Source organism: Pezoporus flaviventris, unplaced genomic scaffold, assembly GCF_033815535.1.
Source record: "Pezoporus flaviventris isolate CSIRO_AGI_PZ_B2104156 unplaced genomic scaffold, CSIRO_AGI_Pfla_v1 ptg000078l, whole genome shotgun sequence".
NCBI classification, from domain to species: Eukaryota; Metazoa; Chordata; class Aves; order Psittaciformes; family Psittacidae; genus Pezoporus; species Pezoporus flaviventris.
This window is the reverse complement of record NW_026892626.1, coordinates 1,375,059-1,396,472: the sequence shown is the minus strand read 5'-3', so window position 1 is coordinate 1,396,472 and position 21,414 is coordinate 1,375,059. Positions and strand designations below refer to the sequence as shown.

At 53.0% G+C, this 21,414-nt stretch overlaps 1 protein-coding gene across 4 annotated transcripts in view; it reads left to right on the top strand.

Annotated features, from left to right (window-relative positions):
- The first annotated feature begins 465 nt into the window (after window positions 1–465).
- Window positions 466–21,414, top strand: part of LOC133279741 (ankyrin repeat and fibronectin type-III domain-containing protein 1-like) — a 181,253-nt gene continuing 160,304 nt past the window's right edge. For 3 of the 4 annotated variants that reach the window (XM_061473791.1, XM_061473792.1, XM_061473789.1), the window contains exons 1-2: window positions 1,439–2,424; window positions 20,754–20,947. In XM_061473791.1, coding sequence (XP_061329775.1) covers window positions 2,306–2,424; window positions 20,754–20,947 — 313 coding nt within the window. In that variant the 5' untranslated portion in view covers window positions 1,439–2,305. Of the gene's footprint in view, window positions 621–1,438; window positions 2,425–20,753; window positions 20,948–21,414 lie in introns of those variants that run through there. The other variant, XM_061473793.1, reaches the window with a different exon arrangement.

The following is a 21,414-nucleotide window of genomic DNA, read 5'->3' as shown; positions in this document are numbered from 1 at the left end:
AGTTGTCTGTCCTAGAGTCTTCCAAATTGCCCTTTTGTCCCTAAACAATTCTGCTTTGCAAACGCTAAAGGAGAATCCCCGGGGCAGCTCCCATTCCCTCCCATCAGGAGAAAATAAAGATTCAAACTAACCCTACTCATTCTCTTCACGCCTGCTGCTGCCCGGTCCAGCCGCTCTCCTGTTGCCTTTGCATAGCTGAGGAGCCAGTAACATCATCTCTGCCAAATAAGTGCTGGTACTCTCCTCTGAAGGCATGTGTGTGCCTGAACCCCAGCTGCTCCCAAAGCCGAAGTTGTGCTTTCCGTCTCTAGCAGCGAAACAAGAGTTTTTCCTTTCCATCTCGCGCTTCTATGTTCCAAACCCCACTCCCCCCCCCCTCGGCTGCTTTCCCAGCCCGCTCCGCTCCGGCTCCTCTGACCTCCTTTGACGTGTTGCATTTCACTGGTAACGGGGAGCCGATGGGAGATAAGAGGGTGACCGCCCCGACGTTGTGAGCGGCTCAGGCTGCGCCGGAGGAGCCTCACGCTGCGCTGTATCAGCCCGCTCTCAGCAAACGGACCCGTTTCAGGAAGCGCCCTGGAGCCCTCCCCAGCAGCGGTGGAGCCCATCGGAGGGAAAAGGTGGGAGATGAAGGGGAGGTTGTCCTGAGCAGCGGGTAGACAGCTGATTGTCCCCGTCTGTGAGAGGGGATAGAGCCTGAGCTGTCTCCTCCCGGTGTGTGAATGGAATGGAGAAGGTGCTGGAGGTCCGTGAACCTATCTATGATGTCCCTGGGGACTCCTTGTGCACCATCAGTCCCCCGTTTCCTGTGCAGGTTTGCACCGGTTGGGTCTGTTTTGCTGGGAGCGGGATCAAAGGAATTACAACACCCCCCCAGGAACTGCAGCAGGGATGGTGACAGTGGCTCCGAGAGCCACCAGCCGCCCGCCCCAGTGACCGTGGGGCGAACCCGTCCGCTGTTGAATTCCGAGCTGGAAGCTGATCCGGAGCCTAGAGGAAAGGGAAGCAAATAAGGGAGGCGGGAAGCGGCGGGGGGGGTGGGGTGTGGGGGGGTGTGGGGGTAGGGGGGGGATGGAGAGGGGGCCGGACATGGCGCACAGCAGGGGTTCGGCGGCGGCCGCTGTCCCTCGGTGCTCGCAGGCTGGTTGCCGTGGATGGCTCTAAGCTGGGAAATAGCAATGAAAGGGGCTTGTGTGTGTTTTAACATGGCATCCACAACAGGGATGCAGAGGATGTAGGGGGAGCTCTGCCAGCTGGGTTAACGTAGGTTTTGTTTGCTGTGTCCGAGGGTCCCTGGCACGTGAGTCCCGTCACACACCCCTGCCCTGGATGTGCTTCACTGACTTGGTCTGGCTTTGCTCTGTGGGGCTGGGGTGTGTATTTGTGTGTGGATTTTCTGAAGCCCGTGTTTTTCCTCTGCCCAGCTGGCATCAGGCACTGAGGATGCAGAGCTGAGAGCTTCCGACCAGGGGAGGTTGGCTCTACGATTTCCTTTCGGGTTTGGAGCATCCTTTTCTCTGCTGGCTGCTGTAGAAAGGCGCTTTGCTGGAGCCTGGGGAGCAGATGATCTCCGACTACTGTTTGGTGGCAGGCTGGAAAATCGTGATGGGGAGATGCTGCTGGAGGCTGAGAGGTGCCTTTTGCCTTTGGAAACAGGGAGGGAGGGAAAAACTGAACTCTGAATAGCCACAAGAGAAGCGAGTGGGGTTCTTTCGCAAGAGGAGCGAGCTGAGATCCTCTCCACCTATTGTGGTGTAAGAACAGACCTTTTGGAAAGCCATCTGAACAGCCGATTCCTTGGGGTTTCTCATCAACTTCTGATCCAGAGAGCATCCCCTTGCCCGGCCGAGGGCCACCACAGCCACCCTGGGCCACCTCTCCTGCCAAGTGGCCACTTGCCTTGGGGGCTCACAGACCTGTGCCATTACTACTGAGGGACCCTTTCCAGCAGGAGTGCTTATTAGTAGTTGTATTATTTCTTTCCTCCTCCTTAATTCAGCTCTGCAGCGTCGCAGTATCTAAGCGCGTGGATGCCAGCTGCTCTCGTGCAGTCCGGCGCCTGCAGTTGGCTCAGGGAGGCAGAGCTTCCCACCCTGCAAATGTGAGGGATCGCCGTGGAGCGCCCTGTGAATCTCCCAACAAGTCGCCCCTGGCTGTGCTCTTCCTGCCTTGCTCCGTGCCTGGGTCATAGCGCTCTCCGACTGGTCCCGTGGGCTGCCAGAGCCCGCGGAGTAGCGAGCACAGCCGGGATGTAGCATGCGTGAGCGTGCGGCGGGAGCGGCGCCCAGGGACACAGGCGGGGGCCATGGCTTCCTTTGGGAAGCTGACGGAATACTTCAGCCTGAGGAAGTCGAGGACGGAGCTGCGCTCAGGGCGGCGCGGCCGGCGGAGCGGGAGCTGCTGCTGTAGTGGCCTGGAGTGCAGGTACAGGGTGGCCTGTGCTGCCTTCGTGTGTGCCCCAGGGGGCTGCGGGCTGGGAGATGCAGTCTGAGGGCTTTGCTTTCCCTTTATGGCACCTGGGACTGGGGAGGGGGCTGGGGGCATGGAAAGAGCTCAGGAAGCATCACCTTTGTCCTCAGGGGCTCCTGAGCAGCTCATTGCCGTGGGACATCTCCAGCAGGCTCCTGGCATCTGTGTCCCTGCCCAGGGCACATCCCGGGTATCGGTGTTGCACCTCAGATGTCTGCAAGTGTATCTGCCTGCCTCTGCCTTGGCTGGTGTGTAGTGCCACTGCACTGTCTCCTGGTTGGAGGAGGAGGTGGTTGTGCTGCCGTTGCCCTTTCTTACCTCTGCCCCTCACTCTGCTGTGGGCCAAGTCCTGGGCTGAAAAAGTGCAAGATGTGGCTTCACAGGTAGGGATTAACCTGGTGCTGATGGAGCCTCCTGGCATGCAGGGGATTGGTTTGGGGGGGTCTTGGTGGTGCTTGAGGACAGGCTGCAATGTAAAATGGGCTTCTCTGGGCAGCAGACAAGCTGCTCCTTGTCAGCTCGATTGGGGGGTGGATTGATGAGGGGAACATGCTGGGGTTCGGGATGGGTGGCACTGGGTGGACTGGAAGTCCCCTTGGAGCGTGCTGCTGTTGGAGTGACTGGGGTTGCGGTGGGAAGCAGCAGGGCCAGCCCCACACATCCTTGGTTTGCATGTCAACACAGTTATTGCAATGAAGCAAATTGCTGGGTGCCTGGGTAGCTTTACCTGTCCTGGGGAATGATGAGCAGTGTGTAGGGAATGGCAAGCATTGTACAGGACATAGCTAGCACTTGATGCTTTTCCCCTTCTCTGTGTGGGCTCATGGTGAGACAGAGGGTTAGAGCCTGAGCAGTGTGTGTGTCCCCAAACCCTCTGCTGACCTGCACATGGCAACTCCTTGCTGCTGGAAGGATGTGGGTCTTTGTGGGGACACATGAGGGAAACACGGCACCATGATAATTGCTTGCTTTCTTCCCTGGGTGTTGAGCCCTCTAAAGGTTATTGAAGTATCGGCAGATTAAAAAGAAGTTGGGGGTCTGTTGCCTGAGCCCCTCTTGTTGTTTCCAATGCTGCTGCTGAGACGTGATGTGCTGTTGTTGTCTCCCCTCCTCACTCGGTGGCTGAAGGATTCAGTTGCCTCTTCCCCACTCACTTGGAGCCTGGCGCGGTTTCTCTGGAAACACGAAACCATCCTTGGCTGAGCCAGGAGCTTTGTTCTGCTCTTCTTTGGTGTTGTGGACAGTAACCCTGGTTTCTGCTCTCTGTTTTTTGCTGTGCCAGTGTGATGGGCATGTTGAAGTTCTGCAGGCACTGCCCAGCACAGTGTGTCCATGGGGCTCGCTGGTGTGCACGCAAGTGCCACAAGGAGAGCAAGCATGTGGCTTGGGCATGAGAGATGCTCCTGGGGCTTGACACCTATCATCCCCCTTTCATAGCCTGCTGCTGTTCTGGACCTTGGGTTTTGGGGTGAATTGTGTGATTTCCCATCTAATAGGAGATGCTGTGGTGCCTTCCTAGCTCTGGGGGCATTAGTCACAGAAGTGTCATTTTTGGTGGGTAGCTAAGGTACCAAATCTGCTAGGGAGATGCTGAGTGAGGACGTGTTTAAGAGCAGGAGTGTGGTTTGTGCTGTGTCGTTGTGGCTGTTGTGTGGGGCTCTGTGTGAGGCTGCCTGACATGCCTCCCCCAAGCAGAAGCTTCTGCACATGCCCGGATGGTGCAGCATGGCCTAGCTGGAGATGAAGCAGCCGTGCTTCCCTGCCCCGGGGCCATGCAGCGGCTCTGAGTGTGCAGACAGTGCTCCTTGGTCCTGACACTCGCAGACCCAGGGCTCAAGTACACCTGCAGATCCTGAGCATGTTCCCTTGATTGCATATGGTTGATTATGGCAGTAAAAATGTGTTGATTGAAGCACAGGATGCTTTTGAAATCAGTGTCACTTTCCACCCAAGCTGCTTGAGTTTTTTACTGGTTTTGTTCTCCCCTCCAATGTCTGTACCTTGAGAAGCCCCACCTGAGCCCCCTGACCCAAGCTGCATTGGCTGCTACCAGCCAGGAAGCCAAACACTTCATGGCAGGGACCCAAAAGCAAACAAAAGGCATCTCCTGCCACATCTGACTCTGTCCTTACTCTAGATGAGGCTTTTTCTCACTTTGCTGAGCAACGTTCTGGTTTGATTTTATTTCTTCGTGCTAATAGGGGCAAATTAAACAAGGAAATAAGTGGCTCAGACCCCTTGTTTCCATGTGCACAGAAGTACTGGAAATCCTGGATGCAAGCTCAAGTGTGATGTCTGAGCCATGTCATGGCCCTGGCATGGTTCAGCCCAGTCAGGCTCCCACCACTCCTGCCAAAGGCCTGTGGTCCCCTGGGACTGCAGCAATCGAGCGTGGGCAGGTCCTCAGCAAGGAGGATGCACTAACTGGAGTTATTAAATTCTAAGTATAGTGGTTCCATGTGTTCCCGGGGGACCTCACAGACATTAGCAGGTGTGTAGTTATGCTCCTAAGTAATCTGCCTGGGTTTTCAAACTAAACCTCCAGATAGAGCAATGTGTGCAAGGTGGATTTGGGAATTGAGGGCTCAAACTTGTACATGGAAGAGCAGTAGCATGGCGTGTTTGTCTCACATTGTTGAATCAGTTGGACAGTCAGATCTCCAGGGGTTGAGAGGCTCCAGGTGCGACATGCTGGGGATCAGAGTGTCCCAGCATGCAGCTTGTAGGGTGTGGGGATGGAGTGTAAACACACCAGTCAGGGATTGGAACAGGCTGCCCAGAGAAGCTGTGGCTGCCCCATTCCTGGCAGTGTTCAAGGCCAAGTTGGACGGGGCTTGGAGCAACCTGGTCTAGGAACCTGGTGGTTGGAACTGTATGAGCTTTAAGGTTCCTCCAGCTCAAACCATTCTATGGTTTATCTGCAGTAACTTTTTCCAGTCTGATAGAAGCATTGAGGGATGAACCAGACGATTGGCTTGACTGGCTTTGGAGCCGCATGGCTTTGTACAGGATGATGGGGTTTTCTCTGCAGCACTGGATGAAGATGCCTGTGGGCAAAAGACAGGAGGGCCTGGATGTGCTTCTTGGGGTTTGTTCTTTGTGTTATGGTGTCAGCCTCAAGGTGCTTGTGCCGAGCTGTCTGTGTGTTGGTAAAGAGGATCTGCTTCTGGCATGAGGAGTAATGAGGTCAGGTTCTACAAAACAGCTCATTAGTGAGTTATTTTAAAACTGGAAGGTCTGGGCAGCCAGTTCTGGGTTCCTGCAGCTTTTGAGAGTGGATCAGAACATCGGGGAAGGCTGTTGTCTTGTAACTGGGTTGGGAGACCAGCGGTGATCGGCTGGGAGTGGGCTGGGGGAGGTTGTTGGAAGTGTTCAGGAGTCCGCTGGCACCTCTCCCAGCTGCTGTCCTCAGCCAAGGCTGCTTAGCATCCAGCAAGCCTGGCAGATGCTGGCCGAGGGCCAGGGGCTTGCAGTGCTGCTGGAAGATCAGGATCCAGTGTCACTGACAGAGTTCATGGTTCTTGGAGAACTTCTTAAGGAGCGTCTTGCGGTTGGTCTCAGCCTGAATGCAGTGCTGGCAGCAGACCCCCCCTGAGAACACCAGCCCTTCCCTCAGGGAGCTGCGACCTGCAGCAGTGACAGCCTCCCCATGGCAGGGGGTTGGAATTAGCTGATCTTAAGATCCTTTCCAACCCAAACCATTTTATGGTTCTAAAGCAAATGACACATCATTAGAAATCCCAAATACTGTCCTGGGGTGGCTTTTGGGAAGTATCTTGTTCTCTAGGCAGGAGCTCAGAGCCTGTTTGATATACTGGCTTTCTCTCTTGGCCCAGTACTGTTTTAGGATAGATCTGCTCACTTGGCTTCAGGAGGTTGATGCACATTCCTTCTTTGATTCTTCCCTGTGAGGGTGCTGAGGCACTGGCACAGGGTGCCCAGAGAAGCTGTGGCTGCCCCATCCCTGGCAGTGTTCAAGGCCAAGTTGGATGGGGCTTGGAGCAACCTGGTCTGGTGGAAGGTGTCCCTGCCCGTGGGAAAGGGTTGGAACTGAATGAGCTTTAAGGTTCATTTCAGCCCAAACCATTCCATTATAGGTCTGTGGTCCCCAGAGTCCCATGCGGTCCCCACAGAGGGGCTTTGATGTGCTCATCTGGAGATCACTTCCTAGTTATGGAAAACAAGATCTTCAGGGTGGGGGGAGAGGAAGGAGAGATTTGTGGCTGGTTTTGGATCTTGTGTCCTTCTCCTGGGGGAGACCTTCAGCGTTGGAAGCAGCAGAAATGAAGACCCTCAACAGTATGGGGGGTGAAGAGCATACAGAGTCAGGTTGCAGGAGGGCAGCTTTTCCCTGGCTTGGGTAGAGGCAGTAGAGCAACCTGCAGTGAATCCCAGGGAAGCTAAGCTTGAGAAATGGGGAGGAGAGATGCTTGGCTTGTGCTGAACCAGGGAGTGGGCAAGCAGTTAGCTGCAGGGTGTTAAATTATCTAAAAATTCCATAAAATTTCCAACTTGCCTGGCCTGTTCTGCCCATGCCATTAGATAATCTCCAGGTGATGCTCCTGATTTGCAGTCACAGAAGGAGCAGAGGTGGGTCCTGGTGTCCCTGCTGCTGTTGGAGCCCATACTGGGGCTTGCAGGAAGCTCTTTGCACTGGGGAGCTGTAACCTCCCCTCCTTTGTGGTATGTCCCACCCTGATTTCCTGATCCGTGTTCCTTGCTGTGAAAGTGGATGGGCTTCGAGGTGGGTGAGTGGGGAGGGGTGGTGGGCAGTGTTCTCCTGGCAGGGTTTGGCTTAGTTGTTTTTGGATGTTTAAATATCTCTCTTCAGCTCTGGCAGCACATCTGCGTTCCATCACATGGTTGTGATAGGGAAGAGAAAGAACTGGCAAGTTTTGGGGCTGGAAAAAGGCACTGAAGGAATAAATCCTGTGTGGGTTTTTCTGTGAGGCAGATGAAAACTAGCAGCGTGTCTTCCACTCCTGGCTTAGAGCATGGCCTTTCAACAGTCCCACTGTCAGAGCACGCCTGCCTTGTGCATCCTCCCACTGTGTCACAGCGGCACCAAGTTACCTGGTATCATGTTGGACATGGCACTGGAACTCAGCCCACCCCTTCCAAGTCCCAGTCTGGGGGGTTTTAACTGGTGCTGGCTGTTTTAAATGCTTGGAGGTGTTGAGAGGTGGTAGGATGGACCAAGAAGCCAGTTGGGGTGTGTAGAGCTAAGGGGACCCTTGCTGGGTGGCTGGGGGCATCTTGTGCACCCACCTACAGCAAATGTACATGGACCATTATCCCCAGGTACTGTATCCTGCTGCTTGAGCTGGGTGAGAGGCTTTTCACACAAGGTAAAACTTCCCCCACGCTGTGGGGCATCCCTGAGGGGCACTGAGGGTCTTGTGCATGGATGTTAGCTTGACTGACTTTACTCTTTGGTTTGGACAAGTTTTGAACAAAACCTTCCTGCTTCCAAATGACACACCAGTATGAGATGGTACCTGTGTATTTTAAAAGAGAAAACAAGGAAGGAACTTGGAAATGTTTTGGGTTGAGAAGTTTCCACCTGAGATTACTGAACAAGGTGTTGGTGGCACTTGTATTTCAAACTGCCCAGAACTGACACCTTCCTCCCTGCTGAGAGGCCAACAGAGAAGCATGTGGGTGGCTGGATCGGCAGCATTGCTGCCACAGATCATTGTAACCTATTTAAAAGGAATAAATGATGTCCATGGCTGCTTGGTGGATGTGCTCTGTGTTGTGCCCAGGCTGAGCTGGAGATAGAGTCCTAAATTCAGTATGAGTGACTCAGACCATGGCTTCGTTGCAGCAGCGCTGAGTGTCTGTTGTTCCTGTTACCTGTGACAGGACACTCAGCACCTGCACAACTTAGTGATTCCCTTTGCATGGCTGGGCAGGAATGTGAGAAGCAGCTTCAGGAGCTCTTGCATTTTGAGCTGCCTCTCTCACCCTCAGTGGTGGTCTGAGCCTTCCTCCCCTCTGCTCTGTGTCAGCTTTCCCCCGGGCTGTGAGCTGCATCCCTGGTGTGTCACCAAGATGACAAGCCATCAGACGTAAAGGGCTGTGTTTGTGAGCAGAGTGGCAGTGCCATGGGAGGAAATGACATTTAGCTTTTCTTGCTTGATTAAACTGCCTGGGCTTTGTACGTTTATACCTCAAGAGGCTTTTTGGCTTTGCTCTCCCCAGTTGTTTGCATCAGTGTGGCTGTGATCTATCAGAAAAGGGAGCAGCATGGAAAAGAAATCTCTCTCCCCATTAAGAGTGTCATTACAAGGGGCCTTTCCAGCAGATCTTGGTTCTCCATGGGGGTTCCTGTGCACTGGGGACACCTGGGTGTGTTCCCAGTTCCAGCACCCAATACCCTGTCCACAGCCTTGCTGTCAGTGGGGGCTGCTGCCTCCATCCTCCCTTGCATGGTCATGGTGCTGGGCACCAGCAGCTTTGCAGGGGAAGTGATGTGGATGGAGCCAGTGATGCCTTGCTTCTGGTCGTCTCTGCTGCTTGGTGCTCCTCAAAAACCTGCTCTTGTGGCTGCAGGTAGCATGAACAGCAGGTCAGGGGAGGATTCTACCCTCTATTGTGGTCTGGGGAGACTCCCCCTGCAGTCCTGATCCAGCTCTGGGGCAACAACACAAGAGGGACGTGGAGCTGTTGGAGCGAGTCCAGAGGAGGCCATGGAGATGCTGCGAGGGCTGGAGCAGCTCTGCTCTGGAGCCAGGCTGAGAGAGCTGGGCTGGTTCAGCCTGGAGAAGAGAAGGCTCCTTAGGGGAGACCTTAGAGCAGCTCCAGTGCCTAAAGGGGCTGCAAGAAACCTGGAGAGGGGCTTTGGACAAGGGCCTGTAGGGACAGGACAAGGGGGAATGGCTTTAACCTGACAGAGGGGAGACTGAGATGAGCTCTTAGGCAGAAGCTCTTCCCTGTGAGGGTGCTGAGGCGCTGGCACAGGGTGCCCAGAGAAGCTGTGGCTGCCCCATCCCTGGCAGTGTTCAAGGGCAGGTTGGATGGGGCTTGGAGCAACCTGGTCTGGTGGAAGGTGTCCCTGCCCGTGGCAGGGGTTGGGACTGGATGAGCTTTAAGGTCCCTTCCAACGCAAACCAGGCTGGAATTCTATCTTTCCCATGGAATTGTCTGCATGTGTTGGAGCTGGCTGGGAAAATCAAACTTCCTGGAACTGGCAGGCTAGAAAGGCACGTCTGTGCTCTTGTTGTTGTCTTTTTGGGTTTTGGGGCCATTTTTTATTGAAAGCCACAGGATGTGTCTGCCACCCCATGTTCTTCCTTCATGCTTCACTTCTGCCATCCTTTTAGAGCTAATCTTTGGAATGGGTGTTGAGGTTGGGAGCTATTTTCTGCACAAGCTGAAGTTAATCTTTGCCTGGATTAGGCAGAAAGTAATGGATTGTCATCCTTTATTTTGGAACAGTAGTTGGATGGGGTAGCAGGAGGAAGGGGAAGTTATACTGGTATTACGGAGAATTACATCTGTAGCATGACTTCAGCAAACATCTCCTTCAGCAGGAAGCCTTGGCCTGTGAATCACGGTTGCTCGAAAGACAGTTTGATTCCTCCTTCCCCCAGTGTTTTGGCACTGAGTCACTGCTGGGTGGGTGCACAGGTAGGAAACAGAAGCCCCAGCAATACACAGTGGGAATTGCGCATGAGGAGGGGGAAGGAAGTGAGTTCAGACAGCAGATGTGAATTTAACAGCTTCTACTAAATGTGGTGGCTGGCAGGGGGAAGGTTTCTGAGCAAAGATTGTCCCTGGTTGCCCTACTCAGCCTCAGGTGTGGGTCATCATGCAGCAAATGCTGCTCTCCAGCAGGGAGTGGGGTTGAAGGGACCCTGCCAGGCACAGGGGAGTGATGGGGTGGGGGGGTGTGTGGCTTCCTCCTGACAGCCATCAAAGTACCTACATCGGCATCACTTACCTGTGGAGGGGAAGGGAAGGGGCTTTGTGCCCTCGTGTGCCTCAGGGAGATGTTGAGCTGAATGGGACAGGTGGGGATTCCAGGAAGATGGTGGTGGTGGAGCATGGGAGTGCCATGGGGCAGTGGGCAGAGCTCTGGGGAGCAAGGAAGTGATGCCATCATGATTTGGAGGGCTCTTAGCACACAGTATCATCCATCCATCTCCCTGGAGGACCCATCCTCTACCTGACCTTGGGTGCTGAAGGACCTTCTAAAAGTGACCAGCCCTGACCTGGCCACTATGTGAGAGTGGGAAATGGAAGACAGAGCAGCAGTGGCACCCTCCTGTGAGGACGTTTGGGTGGGTTATCTCCTCCAAAGCCCTTGCTGAGGAGTTGGCTGCTCCTGGGGGTGCATCTGGGTGATGCTCTCCTACCACAGGTGAGCTGAGATGGGTGCCCTGAAGAGTTGGAGAGCAAGGAGAGGTGGGGATGGCTTGACAGAGGAGGCTTTTTCTGGACCCAGGAGGAGAAATTTCAAAGAGGAAAGAAAAAAACAGGAGACTTCTGTTCAGAATAGTTCAAATGCAAAGATAAGAGTACTTTAATAATTATCTTTTTCCCCTCAAAAATCTGTTTTCTACAGTAGGAATAGTTGGCAATTATACAAATTTATGCAACATATTTTTAGTGTGCATTGATGGGAAGAATGCAGGTGGGAATAAGCGGCTCGTGGTGAGCCAGCTGTGGCAGCAGTCTCGGCCCTCGCTGCCCACCTGAGGCAGCCCCATGGGGGCTTTTGCTTGGAGCAACCTGGTCTAGTACACGGTGTCCCTGCCCAGGGCAGGGGGTTGGAACTGGGTGAGCTTTAAGGTCCCTTCCAACCTAAACCAGCCTGGGATTCTATAGGACGGACCCTCAGCCCACCCATTAACGCCCACCCTGGGAGGGCAGTAGCTCCTGAGGGAGGTCTTCACTCCCAGATCTATTCCTAGCTCTGCTTCCAGCTCCTTGCAGCATCCATTATCCCTTCACCAAAAGCCACTTCTTTTAGGGATGTTTCTGTGACACATTAGAATCATCACAGAATCATGGAGTGGTTCAGGTTAGAAGGGGCCTTAAAGCGCATCCAGTTCCAACCCTGTGCCATGGGCAGGGAAACCTTCCACCAGAGCAGGTTGCTCCAAGCCCCATCCAGCCTGGCCTTGAACACTGCAAGGGATGGGGCAGCCACAGCTTCTCTGGGCACCCTGTGCCAGCGCCTCAGCACCCTCACAGGGAAGAGCTTCTTCCTTACATACAGCCTAAATCTCCCCTGTTTAAGTTTGAACCCATTACTCCTTGTCCTGTCACCACAGTCCCTGATGAAGAGTCTCCAGCGTCCAAACTGGGAGCATAAATATCTGTCTTGTTGAACAGGCTTGCTGTCTGTTTGACCACAATGGCAACCTTCCTCTTGTGCTGCTGCTGCTTCAGAGGAAAATGAGAACCAGCCTAAGGCTCTGGATGCACAGGATGGTTTAAAACAGCACTGTGCTGGCCAAGCCTATGACTATAAATATGTTTTTTGACCAAAACATATGAAATAATGATTTTTGCCAGGGGTTAGTAGTCAGAGATAAGCCAGCTTTGCCATTGTCAGCCTCAAGGGCTGGAAAACCTGGTCATGCTGCAGAAATGATAGGATTTAAAACAAGCCAAGCAGCCTTAGCACTGGCTGGAGTGTCTTTGTGCTTCCTGTGCTGTAGAACTCATGCCTGAAGCCTCCGTCCTGTGTTTGTCAGGAGCAGCAGCGTCCTTTTGAAGATGATCTCAGCGGCAGTTTTTTGTCCAGTGCTCAGGTGATGGTCCCTGTTGGAGGGATGCCCTTCAAGCCAGAGAGGTGGCAGGAGAGGAAGCTTTTGCAACCCAGCTGGTGGAAATCATGGTATTTACCAGCTCTCAGCTGAGCCTGGAAAGGTATTTTTATAGCTTCACATGCTTTGGGTTTATTTTTCTGCTTTGCTTTTCTGAACTTGCAAGCTGAATGCTGTTTTGGGTTTTGTTTTGCTTTGAAAGTGTTTCACAGTCAGATAAAAGACTGTTTTCAGCTATCATCCTCCACTCTTCAGCCCCTGTTACCTTTTAACAGCGAGAAGACAGTTTTGTGGAAGCTTGGCTTGAATTGGGAAGAGACAGATGTGACACAGCTGAACCCCTCCTGCTCAGGGGTACCACTGTGCCTTGTGCCACAGCAGGAGGGGATGCTCCTGCCTCCTCTCTGCTCCCGAATGATGAGTATGGGCTCAGCTGCTCATGTCTCCTGCTAGAAATGTGGCTCTGATAGATGGGGATGGTCCTGCTGCAAGGAGGTGGTGATTGTCACCCCTCAGTGCCTTTGTGATGAGAACTGGTGTGGCTCTGTGTTGGCTGCTGGGAGCTTAACTCTGATGCGGACACTGGGCAGCAAGAGCAGGTTTCCTCTTTGGGTGTTTTCTGAATGTGAAGAGAAGATTTCTGAGAGATTTCCTCGGACTTCTGCAATTCACAGGGTCCCTGGAAAAGTACCGGTGACTCAGGCATTTGCTGACAGTTGATGAGGCTTCCAGAGCAAATGATGGTGGTTTGAACACCCACTGGTGGCCTGTGAAGGCTCCACTCTTCCTAAATCCTTGGCCTTTGGTTTTTAAGGCCACTCTGTGTTTTACCTGGTTGTCTCGCTTCCTCTCAGGGCACTTCTCTAGGCTTTCCCACTGCAGAATGACCCCCACACACTTCACTCCCTGCCCTCTCTGGGGCCCTGCTGCTGCTTTGGGCTTTGGACCACACTGAACTGCATCTGGAGGCTGCTGCTGTTGTTACCATGTGCTTCTGTACATTAACAGCTTCTAGGGCACTTGCAGCCTCCTCTGCTTCACCTCTCCTGCTGCTTCCTTTTCCTGCAAAACCCCTCTGCAGAAACCAGTTCTCTTGTCTCCTGCTGCTGTCTGGATGGGGATGAAGGAGAGCATTGTGCAAATCACTGCTCTTGAAATTATTCAGAGACAGATTTGGGTTGGAAGGGACCTGAAAACTCATCTAGTTCCGACCCCCTGCCATGGGCAGGGACACCTTCCACTAGACCAGGCTGCTCCAAGCCCCTGTGTCCAACCTGGCCTTGAACACTGCCAGGGATGGGGCAGCCACAGCTTCTCTGGGCACCCTGTGCCAGCGCCTCAGCACCCTCACAGGGAAGAGCTTCTGCCTAAGAGCTCATCTCAGTCTCCCCTCTGTCAGGTTAAAGCCATTCCCCCTTGTCCTGTCCCTACAGGCCCTTGTCCAAAGCCCCTCTCCAGGTTTCTTGCAGCCCCTTTAGGCACTGGAGCTGCTCTAAGGTCTCCCCTTAGGGAGCCTTCTCTTCTCCAGGCTGAACCAGCCCAGCTCTCTCAGCCTGGCTCCAGAGCAGAGCTGCTCCAGCCCTCGCAGCATCTCCATGGCCTCCTCTGGACTCGCTCCAACAGCTCCACATCCCTCTTGTGTTGTTGCTTCCAGAGCTTCCCCATGGCACATGTCCTCCAGCAGCAGTACTCACAACCAGGGTGCTGAGGCACAGCCCTGCCTTGCTTCATGCCTGGACTTTGAGATGTCCATGATCCAGCTCTGCTTCCTGTAGGAGCAGGCTCTGCTTCTACCCAGGGCATGGATTCAAAGTGGGGTGAAGCTCTACGGGGATGGCAGTGACATGGTCACCCTGCCCTTGCTTCTCCACCTTTTCTGGAGGGCTTTGAGCTCTTTGGGATACATGTCGTCCTCCTGTGACAGTCACCTTGCCCCCAAATTGGTCTCTGCAGCTGTTTCAAGGGGTTGATATGGTGCCTTGTTTGTTGTTTTGCATTTTGCACCATCACTGGTGCTAAGAGGCCATGTGGAGGAGGAGGCACACAGCACCTTCACCCTCCTCCCCAGCCAGAGGCATGTTTGCCCTCCCCCCAGCCCAGGAGCAGGTTGTGGTGGGGAATTGCTCCTCCTGGCTTGCAGCATCTCTCATTTTCCCGAATCCATCAGAAACCTTTGCGGAGTTTTTAAGGTCAGGTTGCTAAGTTACACCTCCTTGGAGGAGCTGGCTAAGCCACGTCTTAGAGGGAAGATCTGGGAGTGGTGTCCCTCTGCAATAACCTGGCTCTCCTGCCCCTATCCCTGCCATCCTCTGCCAGTCCTGGGCTAATCCCAGTACCTCATTTAGGTGTTCTTCCCCAAACCTTCAGCATTAAGATCTTCCTTTGCTTGGCTGATGTAGTGAATTAATTGACTGGGGTTATAGAGGAGCGCTGCAAAATTCCCTGTGAAATGTTCTGCAGGAGGAGCAGCCATTTGGCATCTCCATCTTTTTCTGAATCCTTGCTTTTCAGAGCTGTGAGTCCTTTGGGACACACATTGTTCCCCTCTGAGCTTGGAAATGGCCTCACACATCAGGGCATGTGGCTGGCACCGGTCCCCAGCTCTGGAGCAGCAGGCAGGGTCCCTGCTGCTCTGCCCCTCTCCCTCTTCCCCCTTGCTCCCTGCCTTAATGTCTTCTCCTTCCCGTTTTCCATGAGCAGCCTGGCTCTGGGAAAATGGGTGAGAGGGAAACTGGACTAGTGCAGGGTGCGTTTGGCTTTCTCTGAGAGCTGACTGAATGCTGTGACAGGGTGAGGGCTTTCCTTCTCCCAGGAACGGGACATTTCTGGGGAGTCACCATCCTCAGGCATTTCCAAGGCATGTGCAGAAGGTTTTCCTGCTCAGATCCTTGGTAAATTGTAGTGAGGTTTATTGGGGTCATTTTTGGATCATGCGAGTAGTGGGTTTAGGATTATTCTTCCCTTGCTGCTTGCTGTCTCTCGTGTTGCTGGGTTTCTGCTGTGGCTGGTGTAGTGACTCCTCTGTCCTTCCCTTGGGTAAGCTGCAGACTCTGTTCTCTCTAGACTGGCTTGGGAAGTGCCCTGGGGAGCAGCTTCTCCCACACTGAAATAAGGGGAAGCATAGGCTGAGGGGGTGTGTGCAGTTGCTTGAAGGAGGCATGCAGGATTTGGCTTTCCCTGGTTTAATCATAGAATCCCAGACTGGTTTGTGTTGGAAGGGACCTTAAAGCTCATCCAGTTCCAACCCCCTGCCACGGGCAGGGACACCTTCCACTAGACCAGGTTGCTCCAAGCCCCATCCAACCTGGCCTTGAACACTGCCAGGGATGGGGCAGCCACAGCTTCTCTGGGCACCCTGTGCCAGCGCCTCAGCACCCTCACAGGGAAGAACTTCTGCCTAAGAGCTCATCTCAATCTCCCCTCTGTCAGGTTAAAGCCATTCCCCCTTGTCCTGTCCCTACAGGTCCTTGTCCAAAGCCCCTCTCCATGTTTCTTGCAGCCCCTTCAGGCACTGGAGCTGCTCTAAGGTCTCCCCTTAAGGAAGGAGCCTTCTCTTCTCCAGGCTGAACCAGCCCAGCTCTCTCAGCCTGGCTCCAGATCAGAGCTGCTCCAGCCCTCGCAGCATCTCTGTGGCCTCCTCTGGACCCATTTCAACTTTCATTAACTTTTTTTCTAGCCCTCCCTTCCTTTTATCTCTGCTTAGCCCTTTCCCTCGCTTCCGCTGGGGTGATGGAGAAGCTGGGTAAGGACATCACCATGGGGAAGGCTTTGGACACAGCACATCTTTTGTGATGTGTTCTGCCTCTCTTCTCATAGAATCATAGAATGGTTTGGATAGGAAGGGACCTTAAAGATCATCATTTTTACCTTTTTTTTTTTGTCACAGTGGCTTTGTTAGTTACCCTGTTGACCTCACTGAAAGCTTAGGAAGCTGCACTGTGTGTCCAGCTCTGGTGGGGGATGCTGGAGCACTCAGCTGGGTTGGCTTATGCCTGGCGGTTGTCCCAGGGCTGCTGACAGGAGACCTGGCACTGGGGACTCATCTCACACTTCCCCATCCGGCTTCAGACTGGGGGTGATGGAGCTGTCACTGGGCTCCTGCCTGAGCTCTCACAGGCAGCCAGAAGGATTTTTTCCCCTGTGTCAAGACTTGATTATGTGCTCTCCTTTCTATCAAAATGCCAAGCAGCTACTGAATGTAGGCTGCAACAGCGTTATGGCTTTTCTAATTGAGCTTTACACTCCATCAGGGATCTTTAGTACTGATCAGACCTAGCTGTGGAGCCTGCTTGGGAAGCATATATGGGTGCAACGTGACTTCCTGGTGGTGTCAGGTTCCAGCAGCCAGTGAATGCTGAGGCCTCTGGAGTTGTGCTTGGCGTCCTGGTATCAGCTGGGATAGAGTTAGTTCTCTTCCTAGTAGCTGGTGCAGTGCTGTGTTTCTGCTTTAGTCTGAGAATGATACTGAGACCACACTGATGGTTTAAGTCGTTAAGCGTTGTTACCCTGATCAAGGACTTCTCATGCTCTGCCGATGAGGTGGTATGTGTGGGGGGTTGTGTACAAGAAGCTGGGATGAAGCAGAGGCAGGACATTTGACCCAAACTAGCTGAAGGGTATTCCATACCATAGAGCATGAGGATTGAGTTATAAACTGGAGGGAGCTGGCTGGAAGGGACTGTTTGCTTCTCAGGGATGAGCATTGGTCAGAGAGTGGTGAGCAGTTGTATTGTGCATCACTTGGGTTTTCCTGGATTTTATTTATCTCTTTTTGTTATCTCCCTTTTCATTTTTATTCTAATAATATTTCATTTCAGTTATGAGGGTGCTGAGGCGCTGGCACAGGGTGCCCAGAGAAGCTGTGGCTGCCCCATCCCTGGCAGTGCTCAAGGCCAGGTTGGATGGGGCTTGGAGCAACCTGGTCTAGTGGAAGGTGTCCCTGCCCGTGGCAGGGGGTTGGAACTGGATGCGCTTTAAGGTCCCTTCCAGCCTAAACCACTCTAGAAATTATTAATCTGCTCTTACCTCAACCCACGTGATTTACCTTTTTCTGATCCTCCTTCCCATCCCACCCAGGGAGGTGGTATATAGCTGCTGGCTGAGGACACACGAGGTGGTAGATCCACATAGATGGAGCGTGCTTGGGAATTCAAGTTCAGATTTCACATATAAACAGGTTTCTAGTTGCTTTCCTCTTTCATTAATAAATCATTGTCTGCAGCTTTGCAACATTAAAGTTGTTGCTCCTGAGAGGGTGAGAATTCTTCCCTCTTTTCCCCCATTAGATTTGTGTCAGTGGCACTGTAGGCACAAGGGGATGTTAGCACTTAAAATGCTAATGCTGTTCTGCAGGTGATGGTGCTGTACCCAGGTGCCTTTAAAAGAGCTGAGATTTGCATGCAAGAAAAAAGGAAGGTTTTGAATGCTGGCAGAGCCCAGGACTCATTTATGCAGCACAGTGATGTGTTGTTACAGCCTTGTTGTCTTGTGCCAGTGAAATATGTTACAATGGGAGGTACATACGTTGTACTGAAATAGAAACAACTCCGGATGCTAATTCTGGCTTTGTATCTCCTGGCTTTTCATGTCAATGCAAGTGAGGCGTGGCGCCTGGAGTGGACAGGATTTTTTGTGCTTGGTGCAGCTGCAACAGTGCCTCTCCAGGGCTAGGGCAGAGCTGTCCCTGTCCCCACAGTGCTTAGTGACAGCTCTGTGGGGCAGAGCAGCATCATATCATCAACTGTCGAGAGAGCTGGGCTTGTTCAACCTGGAGAAGAGAAGGCTCCTTCCTTAAGGGGAGACCTTAGAGCAGCTTCCAGTGCCTAAAGGGGCTACAAGAAACCTGGAGAGGGGCTTTGGACAAGGGCCTGTAGGGACAGGACAAGGGGGAATGGCTTTAACCTGACAGAGGGGAGACTGAGATGAGCTCTTAGGCAGAAGCTCTTCCCTGTGAGGGTGCTGAGGCGCTGGCACAGGGTGCCCAGAGAAGCTGTGGCTGCCCCATCCCTGGCAGTGCTCAAGGCCAGGTTGGATGGGTCTTGGAGCAACCTGGTCTAGTGGAAGGTGTCCCTGTGCATGGCAGGGGGTTGGAACTGGATGAGCTCTAAGGTCCCTTCCAACCTAAACCAGTCTGGGATTCTGTGATTCCATGATTGCCTGATAAACAAGGGTGAATGCAGTTAATGCATTTCTGAACCTACACATTGAATGTGTTCCCTATCCCTGCTCTGATGGATGTGTCTTTCACGGTCTGAGTGAAAGGGCTCCCAGGGTAGGCACAGGGTGTGCCTGGCTCCCAGTGCTGTGGCTTCTGCCTTCCACCCATGTGTAAGCCAGCCCATCCCTTGCTATGTGCCTGCTGCACCAGCAGTGCCATCCTGCAGGAATAGCAGTGCAGTGAGTGCTGCTCCTTGCCTGGGAATTGCACCCAGTGCTAACAGCATTTGGGAGCTGCTGTCACATTTGTAATGGTAGTGAGAAATGATCATCATAAAGGGAGCAGTGACAAGTGGCCACCGAGAGCCAGGAGCTTCTGCATGGTGTGCTCCCTGTGTGATCTTGAGGCCTGATGCAGTGGAAATGGAATGAACCCCAGTGCTGTAAGGTGCAGGGAGGCAGAGCGCCCTTTTCTTGCCAGGAGCTTGGCTCTGTGCGGTGCTCTGGGATGGGATGAGGATGCTGGTCCAAGCTGGAGGAAGGGCTGTGGAAACAACCCAAGGTCATCTTGTGTGAGGAGGCTGAAAGAACTTGCCTTAATCAGCCTAAAGAAACACAGGCTGGAAGGGGCTGTGACTGAAGTGTAATAGCAATTAATCATGAGAACAAATACCAGAGAGAGAGGATAATTATTTAAGGTAAAGGTTAAAATTGTCACAAGAACAACTGAGCATAAACCAGCTAAGGATTGAATTTTGGATGGGAATTTGAAGGATTTGCATCATTCAGTGTGAGATTTGGGAACAGCCTTGAGACTCTGCTGAGTTCCCCTCAGGGTGTGCTGGGAGCTGAGTCAGGCTCTGGTGTGGGCTCTGGGGAGCAGGGGACAGGGGATGGTTTTGGGGTGATCTCAGCATACAGCTCTTGGCACTGGATGATCCTTGTCTCTTGTCAGGAGGGATGCACTGGGAGGACTGTGGCAGCAGATCAAAGGGAGGTGATCCTCCCTTTCTACTTGACCCTGATGAGGCCACATCTGCGGTCCTCTGTCCAGTGCTGGGCTCCTCAATACAAGAAAGGCAAGGAGCTACTGGAGAGGGTCCAGCGGAGGCCACAAGGATGATCAGGGGTCTGGAGCATCTTATGAGGAGTGATTGCGGGAGCTGGACCTGGTTAGTCCAGAGGAGAGCAGACTGAGAGGGGATCTCATCGATGCAGATCAGTACCTCAAAGGCAGGTGCCAGGAGGATGGTGCCAACTCTTTTCAGTGGTGCCAAGAGACAGGATGAGGAGCAATGGCCATAAAGTAAAACATGAGTTTCGCCTCAACATGAGGAAGAACTTTCTGCTGCAGGTGGCAGAGCACTGGAACAGGCTGCCCAGCTGGGTTGTGAGTTCTCCGTCTCTGGAGACATTCAAACCCCACCACTATGAACTGCTTCTGGTGGCCCTGCTTTGGCAGGGGGTTGAACTGGATGATCTTCAGAGGTCCCTTCCATTCCTAATGGTTCTGTGCTTCGGTTTCTGTCTCCTCACACCATAGCAGTACTGGGCATCTGTTCCTTTTTATCACATTCCCATTTGTCACAGAATCTTCGCAGCATGGCCTGAGCCAGTCTTACCCCTGAGGATGGCACCTGAGGATCATCCCTTGAGAGAGGCTGTGGGGTGAAGCGGGAGAAAAGGGGACCTGCTGCCATGGCCCACTGCAAGGCTCTGGGGTTTTGGAAAACGTGGCAGCTCATGGTCATGCTACTCACACATTGTGTGTCTCGGTCACCTGTGCACCCCATCATCAAACTCGGTTGAGTTTTGACTCCACGGAGACTTTGTCCTTGTGTTTCTACATGTTTCATGACACCTTTGTGACCTCTGCAGTACCTGCTGCCTGATTCTGTCTTGCTATAGACCAGACCTTCCCATAGCACATGCCCCGGGCACTCCAGGGTGCCTGGTTTCCACCACAAAAAGCATTCTGGTGTCTCAAGATGATGCTCAGTGCCAAGTGGGGTTTTTATTCTCTTCAAGACAATTCATGTCACTTCAGTGTTAAACCCTCTGGTTGTTTTTTTTTGTCTAATCCTGATTCTCTGTTTTGAGCTGGCATGGCTGCTAGAATGCTTCACATGCTGATGGTGGCTTGCAGCTCGAGATGCAAATCCTAATTAAAATACACTGGTGAAAGAAAAAAGGCTTTCCTTTAGGACCAGCGTTCAGATGGCAGGTGCAGTTTAGTGTTGGGAAGCCCTATATGCTCTCAGCCCAGTGGCAGCACTGTGTGTTACAGAAGGCTCGTGGCCTGAAGAAGCCACCCCACTGACAGTGGTATCCTGTGTTTTCTCCCTCAAGGTCTCTTGACAGGAAGCTGCAGCGGCCGCTGCTGGGGAAGTCCCGGACACTGCCCAGCATCCCGCAGTCCCCGGTCCTGAACAGACTTCCCCTTCTCGACCCCACCGTGTACAGGGAGGAGATGCCAGAACAGAAGCCCTACAAGAAGCACTCAGCCCCTGACCCCCAGAAAGGCTGCACAGTCCCTTCTGCTGGTAAGTAGCTTCTGCTGAGCTTCCACCCTGCCTGCCAGATCCTGGCAAATCTTTCCTACTTCTCCAGGGGCACAAATTCCTGGGAGAAAAGTTGGTCTTGATGATCTTAAAGGTCTTTTCCAACCTAGTTCACTATGATTCTATGGTTCTATGAAACGATGAAATATATCCAGGTCCAGCCTGTGTGGGGTTTATCCTCCTCTAAAAGCAGCCCTTCCTGGTGAGGTTTGGGCTAATTTTTGCTCTTCTCTGAGGCTTTGGGCCCATTATTTCAACCTCCCCATCTTTATATAGTCTCCAGGCTGAGCAGCAGCCCCAGCTTTCTCAGTGTGTCCTGGTATGGGAGGTGCTCCAGCCCCTTGATCATCCTCATGTTCTACTACTTGTGTGCTGATCCTGATGAAATACTGATAGGGTTGGGATAGCAGCTCTGAGCAAGTTTATTAGCAAAAACCTGCTGATTGCTG